A 17,897-nucleotide genomic window follows, 5' to 3' on the forward strand; every position below is an offset into this window, starting at 1 on the left:
GCAATTTCTATCTATAAGCAGTGTGTTGTGTATGTTTGCAAAGCTTTACACCCAAAATCTGACCATTCTATAGGTAAGAACTGGCTTTTGTGCGTCAGAGAGGCATCATTTTAGGCACACTTAAAAGTTCATGTAAGAAAAGAGTAAATGAGCATCTTTGCAACATTAGGCTGTCAGAATTTGTCTTAACTGGCTTTATGTCCACTTATTGATAAAATAGATGTTACATTGGTGTTCATATCATATGTGATAGATCTGAATCCTGACTATGAGTATCTCATTTAAGTTTTTGATTACTTTGTACCAAGTTTTCTATTTTACCGCTTGACCAGAAAATTGTTAAACATTAATAGCTGAATGTGCAGAGACTTCCTAGAATGCAACATTCCCAAAAGTCAGGCAGTTGCGTTAAAAATCAAAAACATACTTTCAGCATATGAAAATTAAGCAGAAATTTTCCACGGTGGGCGGGGTTTGAGGGGACTAAAAGGGGGAAACAATTCAGTGTAGTTTTGCATAGTTCTCCAATGAAATATTTTTAAGCATATTGTAATGAAACCGAACTGCAAAACAAATGGAAACGGCATGTCTTGGCACAAATTAAAAAGAAGTAATTGATTTAGATGTGGCAAGTTGTGTTACTCGTGGTGAGATAACATGAGTCGTCTGGAGTTGTTACGAGATTACAGAGAAGAGGTATTTATTACATGGGTTGATGAAAATCAGGCCTTTGGATAGAACCCAGTGTCCAACATGCTTTGGATTTGGTCCAAAATCCGAATACTTTCTATCCCAATCCAAAATACTTCAGATAGAACACTTGGATGGAGAAGAGGAAAATGGGACATCAAAAGACGGGATTTTTCCCCAATCGAGTTGGAAGATCCTGGACCAGTAAGAAATGTGGAGGTTCGAGTGGTCAAATGGATGCTCCGTGTGTCAGAGAACTCACGGCCAGGCTGGTGCCTCCTGGGCTGTAAATGGCTTTGTCAATGACAGTTTGCCGGATGCGATGGAGCTGTGCCACTGTCCCCTCCACTTGTCCCTTGAAACCTGCAGCTTCTCATCTATGCTGCTTTATCGTATAAAATGTGTTATAAAACCAGCTGACGCCATGGGGTGAAAAAGAGCCAGACCCAGCTTGATTTAAGTGCCCCCCATCCTCTCTTTCGCTGCTGTCTTCCTGAGCTCCATTTTCTTCTTTTGGCTGATAAATGCTTATTGGGAAAATGTAAAAGGTGCCCTTTGTTGAATCAGATTTAAGAAGATTAACTCTTCTGGGAGAGACCTCTACTATGCTTAACTTTTCTATAGTATTATGCAGTTAAATAAAATAACACCCAGCAGCTCTGCACGAGCAGTTTAGCAAAGCATTTCTGTACCAAAACATCAATGCAACCTCTTACTTTTACCATTCATAGAAATACGCAATGGTTACTATATATACTTGGTATTTTATTGCCTGCGTTTTGTGGAAATCTACAGAGGGCTACATGGGGGTTTAGTGAAAAAAATCTCACTTTTGTGAGCGTTTTCCGATAAACCATGGCTAGTTACTTACTGATTAGCTGTGTACTACACTCATTAGCTGTGTACTACACCATGGCTAGTTACTCACTGATTAGCTGTGTACTACACCATGGCTGGTTACACACTGAGGAACTGTGTACTACACCATGGCTGGTTACACACTGATTAGCTGTGTACTACACCATGGCTGGTTACACACTGATGAGCCGTGTCCTCAGAAGCTTCCCGGGAGCCTGAGCCCTCTTGCCTGCAGTTCATTGCACACAGACACGTCGGTGTGTCCTCGCAGACCCCAACTTGCCTATGAGCACAGTGAATTGCAAGAGGAAAGGTCAGGCTTTGGCCATGTGAATAGCGTTTTTCACTGCTTGCTGCTTAGGGTGAGCGCAGTGGGTTTTGTACCTGGGGAAGAATGGAAAATGCATCATCATACCTGTGCTCTGATTCATTTTTACTGTTCACATCACTCTAGCGCTTGTGTTATTTACAGTTCTTTAGCCTCTAGTGCTCGTCAAGAAAAAGTCATACAAATAATAAACTTTGATGGAAGGTATATGATTGAAGCAGACATTTTATTCCAATTCATTGTATTGAATAAAAATATTTCAATATTTTCCACAGCAGAAGCAGTTAAGTGAATTCTTTCGCTTCTTTTCGTATTATTTCAGGCTATGTGCAGTATAGAAAAATGGTTTATCTGATTAGATGATAATAAGTATTATGGCGGTGATGGAATCGGATGTTAGCTGAGGTGGAGCATTGCAGAAACAGTAGAAATATAAGGTTACTTCAAAGCATCTCTTGCTGATTGCGCAAAAAAAGAAATTGATGGCTATTATTTTCTCGTAATGGATCCAGTGCAATCGCCCTAAATAGCAACGTGAGCCACAGCAAGACTGGGCTGAGAGGAGCAACTTTCTCTGCACCGTTTGCTTCCAGTATTTTAAATAACGTATTTTCTGATTCTGGTTTTACTGTATTACAGTGAGTTAATTCTTGTTAATAATAATGGGGACATTATCTACCTATTTTAGCCGTACGTGGGACCTGCAATACAAATGCCAATGCAGCATTCAGCAATAATGCTGCAACCTGAAGGTGAATTCTGTCTTCGTTTTAATGAAATGTCATCTTCAGCCTTCTTAATTGGGATAAAACCAATCAAACACCGAAACTTGTAAACTGACAACCTGCGAGAGTCCTGAACTGTTACCAAGCGCTCTCCAAATCCTATTTCTGTGCACCAAATGTAGAGATTAAAGGGTGGATTGTTTTCCTATGAGAGATCTCAAGGTGCTTCGTGTGACCTTCACTGATCACCTGGGGCCTGGTCACCTCCCCTGTCAGGCCTTAAAAGGGGCCTGGAAAGAAAGATGGGGACAGACCTTTTGGCAGGGCCTGTTGCCATAGGACAAGGGGTGATGGTTTGAAACTAAAAGAGGTGAAATTCCAACTAGATATTAAGGAGGAGATTTTAGCCACTGAGGGTGGTGAGACCCTGGCCCAGGCAACATCATCTGAAAACTAATTAACAGAAACGCAACATTCGTGTTCTTTGGAATTCAGCTCAGTTTAAACCTCTTGCTAATGAAGCACAAGAAATCATTAAAAAATATGCAGAGATGCTTTGAGGTTCGTTACAAACGCACTTTGCTCATTGTACATTTAGGTGTTGCTTAATTTGAAATGATCTTTTCGGCCTCGCCTCTAGAAGATAACTGCGTGTTTTTAATCACGCACACCGTGGATCACCTTCGGTGTGCAAAGGTGCTTTTACAAGGCTGAGGCCCTGGCCGGGCCATGGAAACGCTCCCAGCTCTGGGTGGGATCCCATCTCCAGGTGGCATCTCCTGAACAAGCCACCTGTGCACCCGAGCTGCTCTGCTGGGCTCCTCTTGGCTTCGGGGACATTCAGCCTAGATATAAGATATTTTTGCCCCTGCGGGTGGTGAGAGCCTGGTCCAGGTTGGCCAGAGAGGTGGTGGATGAACCATCCCTGGAGACATCCCAGGCCAGGCTGGGCGGGGCTCTGAGCACCCTGAGCTGGTGAACATGTCCCTGCTCATGGCAGGGTGGCACTGGGGGAGCTGGGGAGGTCCCTTGGACCCAAACTGTTCTCTGATAGTCTCATCATCCCTCCCCCAGTTTTGGCTGGCCAAGGATTACACCCTATCCGAGTGCTCCAGAGTACAGGAAAGTTGAAACAGATCCCTGCAAAACAGTGCTGGGCTGTTCTAGAGGGTTCTGTACTGCAGAAGATGGCACTGGTTATTCTGAAAATTGCACTCTTTATTCTTTAGATATCAGCACCTGAGTCCAAGGGGTATGTCCAGCCAGCTTCTTCCCACTCCACCTCCTTCTTGTAAATGCCATGGCTGTGTTTTTCTTTATGTAGCATTTTGAACTTTACGTTTATAAGTAGCACATCTAAAGAGAATGTACCATGTAAGGGTGTATTTTGAGGACTATATTTATGCCTCTGTGGTCTTCCTTTAGTGGTCTTGAAGGAAGGAGCTGTTGTTACAGTTAAACATAGATGTCAACATGCTGTTGGTAGCTGTTGTTGTAGAATTGTAGGATCCTAAGTCTTTATGTTCCATTTCTATCTCAAAAAACTTTTTCTTATTAAAATCAGTCAGGTCTATAGTAACATTGACTGTGTTTTAAAATGTTAGCATAACTTTGGTATTAGGAGCAACACAGAACTGACATGCAGTTCCAAATAAAACCTGTTACTCCGATAGTCATCAGTGCCATTGTACAGTTGAGTTCAAGGATTGTTGTTTTTCCAACGTATTTTCTATCTTAATTGCACATTCCATGTTTGTCTCGCCTTAATAAAACACCCAGTCTCAAGAGTTAAGTCTCACCTGGTCAGCTTCAAAAACTACTTTGGGGGAATATCGTGGTTATTCTGAACTTCTTGTGTGAATATTTGTTCATACAGTATAGTCGTATGGAGGAAATTATTACTTATGTTATTCAATTGTTTCGTAAGTATGCAGAGATCAGTGCAACGATGCTGGCTCTTCCCTGTTTATTTTACAATTTTCTTGTAAGAAATTATTATTTTAATTTAGTCTAATGCAGGGGGTTTCAAATTTTTATGCATACTATCGGTTCTGAAAGCAGCTTACTTCAAATTAAATCCATTTGGTTTTATAAACAATTTTAAAGGGCGCTAATTGAGCTAATCATCTCTTGATAATTCAGAATAGAAGCACACGTGAAACTATTCAATTAGAAGATACGTCCCTTAATACACCCAAACTGTACATTAACTATTTATTAATAGTTGCACTCCATTAGGTTTTGAGACATAGCTCTGTTGCACCCACATATAGAGTGTGCTGGCATGACAAGGCTAAGCCTTATTTATGGTTCTAGTGACACTGAAACTTTAGATTCCAAGCTTTTGAAATGGATGCAGCTTTATACATCTCCATGAATTACTGAACTGGGCTGCAAATGGCTCACGTGTTTTCTATATCTGTATTTTTCAGGCTGTTTCATTGGAGCCAGGGAGTCATGAAAGAAACTCAAGAAGACAACTTGGATCATGAATGGAAGATAAAAAGAAAACAAAAAGAATGTGGCATATAAAGGGTATAATACCTGGAGGTATTAGATCTGACTCATATTTATAAAAATGAGACGAGCTTTCACAAAATACAAGTTGTTTAGACAGTCATCAAGCTTGGAGCCATGCTGTTGAACTAGAAATTCTCTTTTTCCCCATTCTCCTTTCTGACAGGTAACAAAGGATTGGTGAATTACGATTTTCCCAAGTTGGAAGCACTAATTTTTATCTATATAGTTCATCCTTATGAATATATAAGGAGTTAAACATTGCATATTTAATGTGGATTATAATGGGAAACTGACTCATTAACAAAAATGGCCACTTTTAAGGACTTGGTTTCAAACTGAGCTGGAGCCTCCCAATGCACTTTGTACAATTTGGGGAAAAGTGTACTGAACGGCCTTCTTTGGGAGGCCATGATGACTTGTAGTAAAAGGATATCATCTTACTGTTGATATCTTTGAAGACTCATAAACAGAAACAGAAAAATGAATGGTGGAAAGGAGTGTGACGGAGGGGACACGGATGGAGGGCCACCAGCAGTGCAAGTTCCCGTTGGGTGGCAGCGGCGGGTGGACCAAAGCGGAGTGCTCTATATCAGGTAACGTTATCTCCGGTGGGGACTGGTTTTGGTTTTGCCGTAGTTTTGCCAGAACGTGGTAAATTAGTGACTCAGCTGATCTTTTGTACTCGAAAACTCAGAGGGCTTGTGCTTTTGGAAGCATGAGATCATTTTTTGTGCTGATATTAGTGGCATCCACTTAAGTCAGTTGTGCCATTTGCATGCCCTTAATGTACTCTCAAATCTAATATTGCTTGGTCTTGAAAATTTCATAATCCTTACTATACGTTTTGCTTCAGGCATGAATAGTTCTTTATTAGTTACTATTGTCACACGTATGTCAGAGCTGAGCAGAAGCAGATTTAACCTTACTTAATATCTTTATTATTCAAACCTTTTGCCATGAAACCAACCGGATGTTTAGTTATGTGCCACACCTGAGACCATGAGAAATCTCTGCTGTCTTTTTCCTCCTCCCATACACGTAGACATTGCGTTTTCCTTGACCAACACGGGACTTCTCTGAGGCTTTGCTGATGGAGTTTAACGCCGTGATCGGGCAGGTGGGATTGAGTGGGACTTTGTTCTGTCAGCACAAGTCTTCAGTTCATGCAGATCCTGCCATTCACTCTTCTTCCCCAACTCTTTCCTGGGTTTATGTTCCAGATGTCCATTAGACTTTTGTGGTTTACATACTCGCTGTTGAAACAAAATTTAAATGGTTTAAGTGCTTAGTAGCTGTAGAAAACATTGTATTTTATATGCCTTGTGAAGGTTCTGTGTTCAGCGTCACTGACGTTCTCTAGCAAGATTTACTACTACAGATTCCTCACATTTCTCATGTAGAAAAAATGGAACACAAGCCTAAATTTGGAGCTTTAGGTATTTTGTGTGTTTATTTTGCTAGCTTATTGGATTCTTTTGCTTCACCCTGGAACAGTCACAAAGAAATCTCTTGAAATTACTGTTCAATTTATACATTCAGATAAACAGACTACAAATTAAACGTTATTGGAAAAAAGATCAAAGTCAGCTTTAACGAAATACGGGTACATCAGGTTTACATCACAGAAGCCTAAACAATTATCAGTCGGTTATTTGCTTAGTCTTATTCCACTATTCTGTGATTAAAAGAACCACTTCTTCACAACGTTTTATGTATTACCAATACCAAATAATGAGTCAAAACATACCCCGATTTTACACTAAGCTCTACCATAAAAGATCAAATGCATTCCGGGATTTCTTGTTTGTATTCTTAATTAGCAGAATCAAACAAAATCCATGCCGGCGATACGCACGTTGAAGATAAATTGCCTTCCCCTTGTATTTCTCATTAAAGCTGTAATTTACTGGGCCTCTGCCTTAGTTAAAAATCAATAACCAACAGAAAAAGTTGTGGGTTATTTTGTTTTGTTTTTCTCTATCATCTCTATATCCAGGCATCAAAACGTATAATGCTCCGGTGTTTTTATATAGCTGATGATCTTACCTGCATCCCAATTTGGTTTTGCGTGGCTGTAAGAAGCGGCCCGTGCAGCTTGTACTGCTGCTTCAAGCAGATATCTTTCATGTGTTTCAACTAGTAAATGTTGGTATCATTCTGACAGTCATTTGCTTTTCTATGTTTTTATTTCTGCCCTCCTCCCAAGCTCTGCCCATGGATTTTTTTTCTCTGTAATCCAATAGTCAATTTTCTGCTCACCTTCTCCGCGCTGCTTGATGAAAGGGAACACCATAGACAATGTGCTTGGTGTGGTCCATGGCTCTTATATTTGGTGGAAGGCGCAGGGACGTGTTGGTTGGAAAGGATGGGAGTCAAATAATGCAGCGATAGCAGCGGCACTGGCTCAGGTCAGCCCTTGGATTCCCCAGGTGCACGTTCAGGTTTGCGCTTGCACAGCCCCTGTGGTAACCTGCTCCAGGGCGGCTCTGCCCTCCCGCAGCAACCACCGCCTGCAACTGTGCACGGCGGCTGTGCAGAGAGCGAAAGGTCAGACAATATTGACTCCAAAGCTACGCCAGGGAAAATTAGTGTATGTATTAAGATCCGACATGATTTAACAAGAATAGATGATCCTAGCTGAATAAGGACTCATAGTGTTTGTGCTTCCTTATAAACAGGAATGCTTTTCCATCAGCTGTCCACAGTTGCTTTGGATTAAATCCATTAATTAACTAGTTTTTATTACCTGGTAAAAGCACTGAGTTGAGTCTCGGTGCTTTTCTTAGTTAAAAAAGCGCTACAGCCTTAAAGTAGAACCTAGATCTCTTCTTCAGCTTAGTCATCAGTGGAATAAACTGAGAAAAGCTCTTTAATAATAGGAAAAGATTTCAGAACTGTCAGTAACACGTCCTAGTATATTTTATAATTAATTCTTTCTTTGGGATCCAAACACATCTGGATGAGCTCAGTGGTAGTACCTTACAAAAGAAGCTGCTGATTACCCTTTGCAGTATAGAAATACGAGAAAAACTTTACATGCAAAATATACTTTGCAATTATATAGGTCTGCCCAAGAACACGGCGGGAACAGAGAAATTGGCCTCTTTTTTAATGTGGTTGTTTCTTGTGGACAAATAACTGTTGCACATACATGCAGTAGGGATGCTGAGTCCCACGTGCCACAGATTCAGTGCCTGAACTGGTTATGTGTGCTGGGGCAAAGTGCAAACCAAGGAAGGTTTGGAAATTGCTTAATTCTAGAATCAGGGGAAAAAAGAAGTGTGGGTGTAGATGGGATGGTGTAGTGCAGATTCCGATGTTTTCCATGGTTTAACCAGACTGTAGCTGGAATTTAAATAAATAAACAAAGTAAAGAGTCATTCCCCCTGCTTCCTACATATTTTAAGATAGTGAAGGTTTGGCTTTCTGACTTACCTATCACTTCTCTTTAGATCGCTCTTTTATCTGGCTTATCCTCAGAACCATCACTGTTACACGTGTTCGACCTGGGCAGTTCTCACTAAAACAATTATTTCAGGGCAGGCCTGGCAAATAAATGACTTATTTAAACTGTCAGCGTAAGTTTAAATGTCACTTGCGGATGTTGCTTTAGATGTGACTTAGTCGTGCAGAATTAGGTGTTTATACATCGGGGTTTACGTAGGAAAGTTTGTCATAGTTTGGAATTCTGGCTCCTGGCTGTTTTCGTGATCCAAACTATCCCACTGAAGTTGGTTTTGTTGAAGGGCTGTTACTGCTGCCATTAAGAACCAGGGTTTTAGCCAGTCCTCAGAAATTACTGTATTCTTTCCCTATTGAGCAGTTGAGATGGCTCAATAATAAAGAGCAACCCAGAAGTTAGAGGCTCGTGACATGACAACTTTTTCATCTTATGAATTAGTGATTTTGGCGTAACAGAATTTCCACTGTTCTATTTCTGGCTATGGAGATAATGATGTTCTGGTGGGAGATGGAGCAATCCGAGTGCAGCTGATCGGAACCTCACTGGACGGGCTTCTTGGTGTCATTTTTCTTGCTTTCAGTGAGAGGCTTGAAATTTTAGCTGAATGAAACCAAATTGTTTGTGCAACCAAGAGGTGCAACATCAGCAGTTCTGTTCCTGTTCTGCCTTTTCTCTATCGGTTTTCTTATACTTCTTGAAGAACACTTTTGTGGGTATTTTTTAGGTCTCCATCCTAAAAAGTACCAGTGACTGTCATGCCTTTATAGAAGAGAGGAGGGAGAAAACTAATCTTAGTGTAGTTAGGCAGGAGCTAAGGCAGGACTGTAATGTGATCAGTAAATATCGATAATCCCCATTCCTTTATATTCTCTGCACTTGCAGTGTTTATAGTAAAATCTTCCTTTAAAATGTTGTTTTGCGGGCTGTTTTTGGTAAGTATCATCTCAGTTCTTCACCAGAAGCAATAAATACTATTAAAACAAAACATAGTAAATCTTAGCTGTGTTATTTTGAACGCTCTACATGAACTGTTAGAATGGTAGATGGGATTCCTGGCCTATCAAATAGCTTGTATTCATCTTTCTGTTCCTTTGCAGTCCCAGTGGGTCTTTATTATCCTGCTTGGAGCAGGTGAAGACTTACTTGCTGACTGATGGAACATGCAAGTGTGGCCTAGAATGTCCTCTCGTTCTTCCCAAGGTAACGAAAAGCTTCATTTTGAGATCACTGCGCTATAATCCTTATCAGTTATGTCAGCTGATGTGCTACACTATGACTTAATCTTTGTTCAGATCATATATATAAAATGAGATAAGTGGTATACACCCCAAGATTTACCTTAAAATAGTAAATGAATCTTTCCTCTGCCTTCTCCCCTCAGGGGAAAGACCTGACTTGGTTTTTATGGGGTTTTAACGTTTTATTGTTAAATTGGAAACGTACCACCACCACTATAGTGCATTCTCACATGATCATACATGAGAATCAGAGCAAGACACTGATTTCTGTTTCATCTCTTGAGCAACGTAGGCGCAGTCAGATAACTGTAAGAAACACGAGCAAATCCAACTTTCTGTAACATTTCTGGTTCAGGTGTATTTGGTGAGTTTGCTGCCTAGAATCATTATTTTAAACATGACAATTTTTCCTCTCAGGTCTTTAATTTTGATCCTGGAGCTGCTGTGAAGCAGAGAACTGCTGAAGATGTTAAAGCGGACGAAGATGTCACCAAACTATGCATACATAAAAGGAAAATTATTGCTGTGGCTGCACTTCATAAAAGCATGGAAGCACCGCATCCTTCCCTAGTTCTAACTAGTCCTGGTGGTGGAACAAGTGAGTATCATAGAATCACAGAATCGACTGGGTTGGAAAAGACCTCAGAGATCATCAAGTCCAACCTTTGGTCCAACTTCAGTCCATTGACGAGATCATGGCACTAAGTACAATCATGCAGGATCGTTTAATTACCTGATTTTGAACATACATCATTACGAAAACACCCCCATAAGTCTTGTTTATCGATGGTGCAATAGTAAACAGATTAAAGGAAATAACAAAGGTAGTAATTAGAGATGTAGGTAGATAGAAAAGGAGTCTAAAAAGCAGGTCATCCCAGACTAAGAGCATGATTTTCTTGGCAAAGATATCAGATTGTTCTAGACAAAGAAAATACATTAGCTCTCATCTTTTGGAACTGTAGTAATATGTCTGATATTCTGTCACATGGGAAATTAGAAAAGCAGAATAAAGTGATTATAAAGGGATTAGAATGTGGCTGAGGACTTGGCTAAATGGGAAATGGTATTGCAAGGCAGAAGATACAGCTGGAGAAGATCTCCACCCTAACTTCTCAAGGATTATTTTTGGGCACCAACCTGGATTAGCATTTTAATTTTCCATATCAACAAAAAATGAGGTAATTTGTTGATGGACGAAGTTGACAAATAATGATCAAACAAGATCGAAACATCTTGAAAACCTGAGGGGATCGTAGAGACCCAGAGTGAAGGAAAAGGTAGAGCAACAAATCCTGGTAATTGTAAGGTTGTTCACCTGGGGACCAGGAAAAAAGCTGTCAGCTGTACATCAGTGAGAAAGGAGACCTAGATGGAGCAGGAGTAGCTGATGAAGTTACATAGAAACTGAAAATGAGGTACTTTGTAAGGATTACAGGGAAGGGTCTGCAGTAGTCCTACAAACCCAAATGGTTAGGCCAAAGGAGCGAAGGTTACTTTGAAGACAGAGCTTGGCAAGTTTATGGTGATATGTTCCGCGTGCAGCCCCTGATAATCTGAGAGATCTTTTGCGCCCCTATACTGCTGTGATAATAACTGCTAACCGCTCTGAGGCTTGGCTTCAAAGTGGAACATTTTAAGAGTATAAACCTAAATAATACATTTCAGCGGTGTAGACAATGCTGTGATATCAGTGCTGTTCATAGTACTGATGGGCTCTTGCATTTTGAAATTGCTATTCATGACTTTAAAGTTTTGTTTAAATTGTTTCTCGCAATGCAATTTTTTTTCCTAAATGAGCAGTGCTATATCCAACATTACTGTGCATTTTCCATATTATTTATTTTGTGTTCTTTTTTAGTCATACTTTCAAAAACTTAGCAAAATGAAGGAGGGAAAATCAGCTAAATATTAGAGATACAAGTCATATTTTTGTGGTTTTGCCTTCTCTGTTGATCAGAATTTTGTGCGCTAAGAGAAGAGGAAAATTTCCCAATAAATTGCCTTTTCATTTATGCGCATTTACATTTGACCCTTTGCTTAGGTCCGGCATTCAAGGTGAGAGTTCTTGTACATATTTTGTTTTACAGCTCAGTCTTGAGCTTTGTCCCCTAAATGAGCCTTTGGTTGTATTTTGGGAAAGGTAATATGTTTGTTTCTGTCGTGATGTAACTGGTTGAGCAAATAGGATGAAGGCAGGATTGCCAGTGCCATCTGTGGCCCAGGGCCGGGCTGAAGGGAAGAGCGGAATTCTTCTGAGTAGTGATATTTAAAGGAACCTCTGAACTGATTTGAACATGAAATCTTTAGCCCGTTACTCAGGTTTACGTTTGCGTATTCAGAGCCTGCACGCCAGGAACACATTCATTTTCCTTTACTGAGCTCGCTCTGCAAGCTGAATTACGGATTCCCAGAGCAGCAGAACTGGCACAAAGGCCGCCGGGCTGGGAGCTGCTCGTGATGCTGTTCCTAAAGCAAAGCACTGAAATAAATGTTTTAAAATTAGCGGGCAGAAAAAGTCATCTCATGCTTGTAGGAAGCTCTAGTCTCAAAACTGGAATTTACAGGGATTTTTTCAGTTGCAGAGGAGTTCACGTGTCTGCGTACGCAAATATCCCCAGGGCCTTTATCTTGAAACCAGAAGTAGAAGGCAGAGCCCCTTCTTAATTTCGGCGTTTTCAGCCCAAGCAAAGCTTGGTGCAAAAACTGCAGGAAAAGCCTTAATTTGGTAAAGTAATACAGGACACAATATAATGTATGTCGTCACCTTTTGAACTAAAGCAGGGCCAAGGTCGTGTGGCACAGCTCCCCATCCGTCCTCCCCAGCATTTGGGGCAGGACCCTCCTGTCTGTAGGGCCAGGAGAAATGAGCCTAACGCCTTGTTGGGCTTTGTTCCTCCTGTACTCAATAGATGGTGCCAGAGGCTCCTTTTCCCTGTGCCAGCAGCAGCGATGCTGGAGACGCAGGAGCAGGACGCTGGAGGAGAGATGGGTAGAAGACAAAAATGGGCTTTATAAAAAATATACAAGAACTGATGTTTCAGAAGGAGCATGCTAAAATAAATTAATGTAGGTAGCAAGTGTGCTTGAGACTTAAGAAACACAAGACTTAAAGCTGTCCATATTTATGCTGTCTTAAAAAGGGCTGTGGAGTTAAGGTCTGTACAGCTGCGCTCTGTGGTAAGGTAGCACGCACCGGTCCAGCAGCTTCTTGGTGAGTCGGGTGTTATTTCTGTGGAGGCAAAAGTTTAGCCAAAAGGCTTTCTGGCTTTTGTGAGTACGTTCGCACGCGGTAGTTTTGCACTGGAATGCGTGATATTGGATTTCAAAACGGTAATTGTTGTGTTTTTGCTCTCAGGTGCAACTCCAGTAGTTCCTACTCGAGCGGCAACTCCAAGATCAATGAGGAATAAATCACATGAAGGAATTACAAATTCTGTGATGCCAGAATGTAAGACTCCTTTCAAGTTGATGATAGGGGCATCTAATGCCATGGGTAGGCTTTATGTGCAAGAAATGGCTGGAAGCCAGCAACAAGAACTTCATTCTGTCTATCCTAGGCAGAGATTGGGTAGTAATGAACTTGGACAGAAGTCTCCGTATCGTGGCAGTCACGGTGGGATGCCCAGTCCAGCTTCATCGGGATCCCAGATATACGGAGATGGCTCAATCTCTCCTAGGACTGACCCGCTGGGAAGCCCTGATGTTTTCACAAGGAACAATCCCGGTTTTCATGGAGCACCCAACTCCAGCCCTATTCACATGAACAGGACACCTCTGTCTCCACCGTCAGTAATGCTACATGGTTCCCCCATACAGTCATCCTGCGCAATGGCTGGAAGGACTAACATACCTCTTTCCCCAACCTTGACCACAAAAAGCCCAGTAATGAAAAAACCCATGTGTAATTTTTCGACTGGTATGGAAATACCGCGAGCAATGTTTCACCATAAACCGCCCCAGGGCCCACCCCCGCCTCCTCCGCCGCCTTCTTGTGCTCTTCAGAAAAAGCCATTAACATCAGAAAAGGATCCACTTGGCATACTTGACCCTATTCCTAGCAAACCGGTGAATCAGAATCCCGTTATCATTAACCCAACTACTTTCCATTCAAACGTCCACTCTCAGGTACCTGTGATGAATGTAAGCATGCCTCCTGCTGTCGTCCCTCTGCCGAGCAACCTTCCTTTGCCAACTGTCAAACCCGGTCACATGAACCACGGCACTCACGTTCAAAGAGTTCAACATTCTGCTTCAACTTCCCTCTCTCCTTCGCCAGTCACGTCCCCAGTTCATATGATGGGCTCCGGGATCGGAAGGATCGAGGCTTCTCCCCAAAGATCACGTTCTTCTTCCACATCATCAGATCATGGCAACTTCCTGCTGCCTCCAGTAGGACCACAGTCATCTTGTAGCGGTATTAAAGTTCCCCCCAGGTCCCCAAGGTCAACAATAGGGTCACCGAGACCATCTATGCCATCTAGCCCTTCCACCAAGCATGACGGACTTAATCAGTACAAGGACATCCCTAACCCATTAATTGCTGGAATGAGTAATGTACTAAATCCTCCAAACAATGCAGTTTTTTCTACTGCATCGGCTGGAAGTGGTTCCTTGAAGAGTCAGCCTGGATTGCTGGGAATGCCTTTAAATCAGATCTTGAACCAGCACAACGCTGCCTCTTTTCCAGCAAGTAGTTTACTCTCAGCAGCAGCCAAAGCACAGCTAGCAAATCAAAATAAACTTGCTGGTAACAACAATAATAGCAGTAGCAATTCTGGACCTGTTGCCAGCGGTGGCAACAACGAAGGACACAGCACTTTAAATACCATGTTCCCTCCTGCAGCCAACGTGCTTCTACCAACGACTGAAGGGCAAAGCGGCCGAGCAGCACTGAGAGATAAATTGATGTCTCAGCAAAAAGACCCGCTGAGAAAAAGAAAGCAGCCGACCACCACGGTGTTGAGTTTGCTGAGACAGTCTCAGTTGGACAGTTCTGGGGTTTCCAAAGCTGGATCTGATTTGATAAGAAAGCAAAGTCAAAGCTCCTTTCCCATCAGTTCTATGTCCCAGCTACTTCAGTCCATGAGTTGTCAAAGCTCTCACGTGAGCAGCAATAGTTCCACCAGTTGTGGGAGCTCAAATACTCAAATACCTTGCTCTGGTAACCAGATGCATTTTGCAGACAGCAGTATGAACTCTGGCAGCCTCCAGAACTCGCTGGCGCAGGGTTTGCCGCTGCGAGGGGGAGCTGTGCACTGCCAGAACGCAAACACTAACTTTGGGCACGGCACCAGCCCGGGCACCGCCAACCATCTGGCAGGTTTGATCAATCAGATGCAGGCCAGCGGGAGCTGCGGGATGCTCGGGCAGTCGGGAATGGCTTTAGGAAACTCGTTACATCCGAACCCACCTCAGTCGAGAATCCAGGCGTCCTCCACTCCAGCGATACCAAACAGCATTGTTAGCAGCTGTAATCAAACCAGTCCTGAAGCAGGTACGTTGCCTTCTAAAAGGGTACCCCTGTGTCCGACTGCTTGGAAATATATGATGGCTGTTTTTAAATGGGTTCCTTTTACATGTCCGCTTTTTAAATTCGAGTTTGCCAACGTGAAAAATCTGCCTATTTCATGCTGGTATCCAGAAACTCAAAAATAAAATGGATAAGAAAAAGACAGTGGTAGACTACAATATATCTCCCTTTTCCTGAACAAACTCACCCATGCCTCCTTCCCGTGACAACTCTTGCTTTTAGTAACTTCCACATGCTCTGTGTATATAAAATCCGTGCACTTCTGTACATAGTCAGGCCAAATACATTCATTTTTCTTTGCAACATGCCCAGCTACTTGAGCCATAGAAAGCCGTGGCTCACCTGGCAGCCCATGGCCGGGCTGCACACATGCTCTTTACTGCTCGCATTAAAAATCCAATGTTATCAGAGATCGAAGCGGATACCAGGAGTACAAAAGTTTATAAAATAACCTTTTTCAGGGACAGCGCAAGGGAGCGACAAGTCTGTGTTTGCCTCTATCATGATAGCTTTACTAAGCTGGTAATTAAATGGTTGAACGAAATGTGTATTCGGTTGGAAGAAGGTAGAGAGATTTCCTGGTTTATTCTTCAGTGAAGACTGGGAGAGGAAACAGGTATGCTGCTGTTTAAAGAGGAAAGGGAGACAGCTCGAAAACGTATATTTGATTTAACTGCTACTGGTTGAACAAAGTATGCAGTTTTGAAAGGTGGTACAACGTTGATTTCTTAAGTGGAAAGAAAACCTTCCATTTGGTATTTGAGCCTTTGGGCTTGCTTGACTTTCAGAACGGGTGTTCGATGCAATCGCAGCTGGGCTGCAGCAGGTCAGGGAACAGCGACTGTAGGCGTGCAAGTGGTCTGGCTCATTGGCCCAAGGAAGAACCTGCTCCATGTTCTTGAGCTTCCTCCAAGAGAGCTGTTCATTCTTTAAAATACACAACAGAATAATATAAAAACTGAATTATATAAAAAGAAGTTTCTAATATCATGCCGGTGAGAGTTTCTGGTGACTTTTAAGGATTTCTGAAAAAGGTAGTCGAAGGCGCTGGACAGAGACTCGAACTCTTGTGGGTTACTCTGAGCAGTATTTATTGTAGAAGATTCGCACGAACAGCAGGGTTGTGTCACCTCCTCAGAGAGTGACAATCATACAGCCATACAGCTAGTCATTATATAGGGTTCTAACAGATATTATGCAACTAAGCAAAATCTGTCACTGTCCAGTGGAATTTTCTAAGTATTCACAATGTCTTCAGGTTCCTTCCGTCCCAGTGGTCTGCGGGTTCCACTTCTTCCTTCATGCTTCACTATGGCAAGTACCAAACGGAAGGTCCTAGGTCGCAGGGCTAGCTTTGAAGTTCTACCTGTCTCATTTGTTATCCATAGTTCATCAGTCTGGCACGGAAATCACCAAACCTAAGAATAGCATTTATCAATGTCTTAACTAAAGGTACAAAGCAAGCATAAGGTAACCATGCTCGTGGTTCTGGGTAAGGGCTATACAGGGGACAAGCTGAAACTTTCAGCCTTAGCAGCACAGCTTATAACACTGATACAGGCCTAAAATCCTAATTTCTTATTTTCTTACAACAATTTCTCTCCATTCCTGGGGAAATAAGATCTTTTTATTTTCTTTTCCTTGGCTATATTGTTGGTTTGTGTCCCAAGCAAGCAGCTGTTAACCCTAGCGTGGCCGTTTTGCCCTGTCACGCTGACGAAGAGGAGGATTTCCTGATGCAGTTTGTCTCTTCTGAGACTCTCTACTCTCTTTGGAACAGAGCACGGGTCTGGTTCTGCCTCAGCTCGCTTCCCCGGCCCACTAAGCAGCCTCAGAACCCCTCATGCATGAACGGGGTGGGTTTCCACCTCTGTTGAGTTCCATGGGGAGCAGCACCGGAGCACGTTAACGTGCTCTCCAGAGAAAGACAAGTTCATGGGCGCCTTTCCTTGCGTCGCCGGGCCTGCTCTTCAGACAAACTGGGTTTCCTCTTGAGAAGACAACGCGACAGAGGAAATCCGTGCGTGTCGAAGCCTCGTGAAGAAAGGTTTCCACCTAAACAGCCAGTTCGGTTCTCATTGCTATAAGAGTAGTAATATGGATATAACCCCACTTGGGATTTGCTTTGCTATTTCTACAAAATGGTGGTTTTATACCCTGGAGATATAGCGATATAATTATAGGGCCATAAACTGACACTTTTTTCCTGATCTAAATGATAAATGGTAGTTCTGCATAGGCAAAGACACATTTGATTGTGTTCCGTTCCTCACTACAGAAGGGTTTTTTTTCCTTTAGTTTTGCTGCTTGCAAAACACACCCAACCTGCATTTAATTATTTTAGTAATGCCTATGATGACTAGAAGCCTCGAGACCTATTTTCTTCCTTAAGGTGAGGTTTCTGATTCCATTATCGTTGTGTTATTCCCAAAGCAAGGCCCTTCGTCCCTGTCCTGCCTGGGTCGTCACAGCGGCGTGGGGCTGAATTCCTCCCATCAGAATGAATCTAATCCATTTGTATTGGAGTTTGTGGGGTTTTTTT

General features: G+C 42.3%; 1 protein-coding gene across 12 annotated transcripts in view; it reads left to right on the top strand.

The window, feature by feature from the left end:
- MBD5 (methyl-CpG binding domain protein 5) overlaps positions 1–17,897 on the top strand; it is a 127,008-nt gene that overhangs the window by 79,378 nt on the left and 29,733 nt on the right. For 10 of the 12 annotated variants that reach the window (XM_080347337.1, XM_080347338.1, XM_080347331.1 and 7 more), the window contains 4 exons: positions 5,034–5,714; positions 9,682–9,784; positions 10,240–10,420; positions 13,181–15,319. In XM_080347337.1, coding sequence (XP_080203463.1) covers positions 5,602–5,714; positions 9,682–9,784; positions 10,240–10,420; positions 13,181–15,319 — 2,536 coding nt within the window. In that variant the 5' untranslated portion in view covers positions 5,034–5,601. The remainder of the gene's footprint in view (positions 1–5,033; positions 5,715–9,681; positions 9,785–10,239; positions 10,421–13,180; positions 15,320–17,897) is intronic. The other 2 variants (XM_080347335.1, XM_080347336.1) reach the window with 2 other exon arrangements.

This window comes from Nesoenas mayeri (genome assembly GCF_963082525.1).
Source record: "Nesoenas mayeri genome assembly, chromosome: 6".
Classification (NCBI taxonomy): Eukaryota; Metazoa; Chordata; class Aves; order Columbiformes; family Columbidae; genus Nesoenas; species Nesoenas mayeri.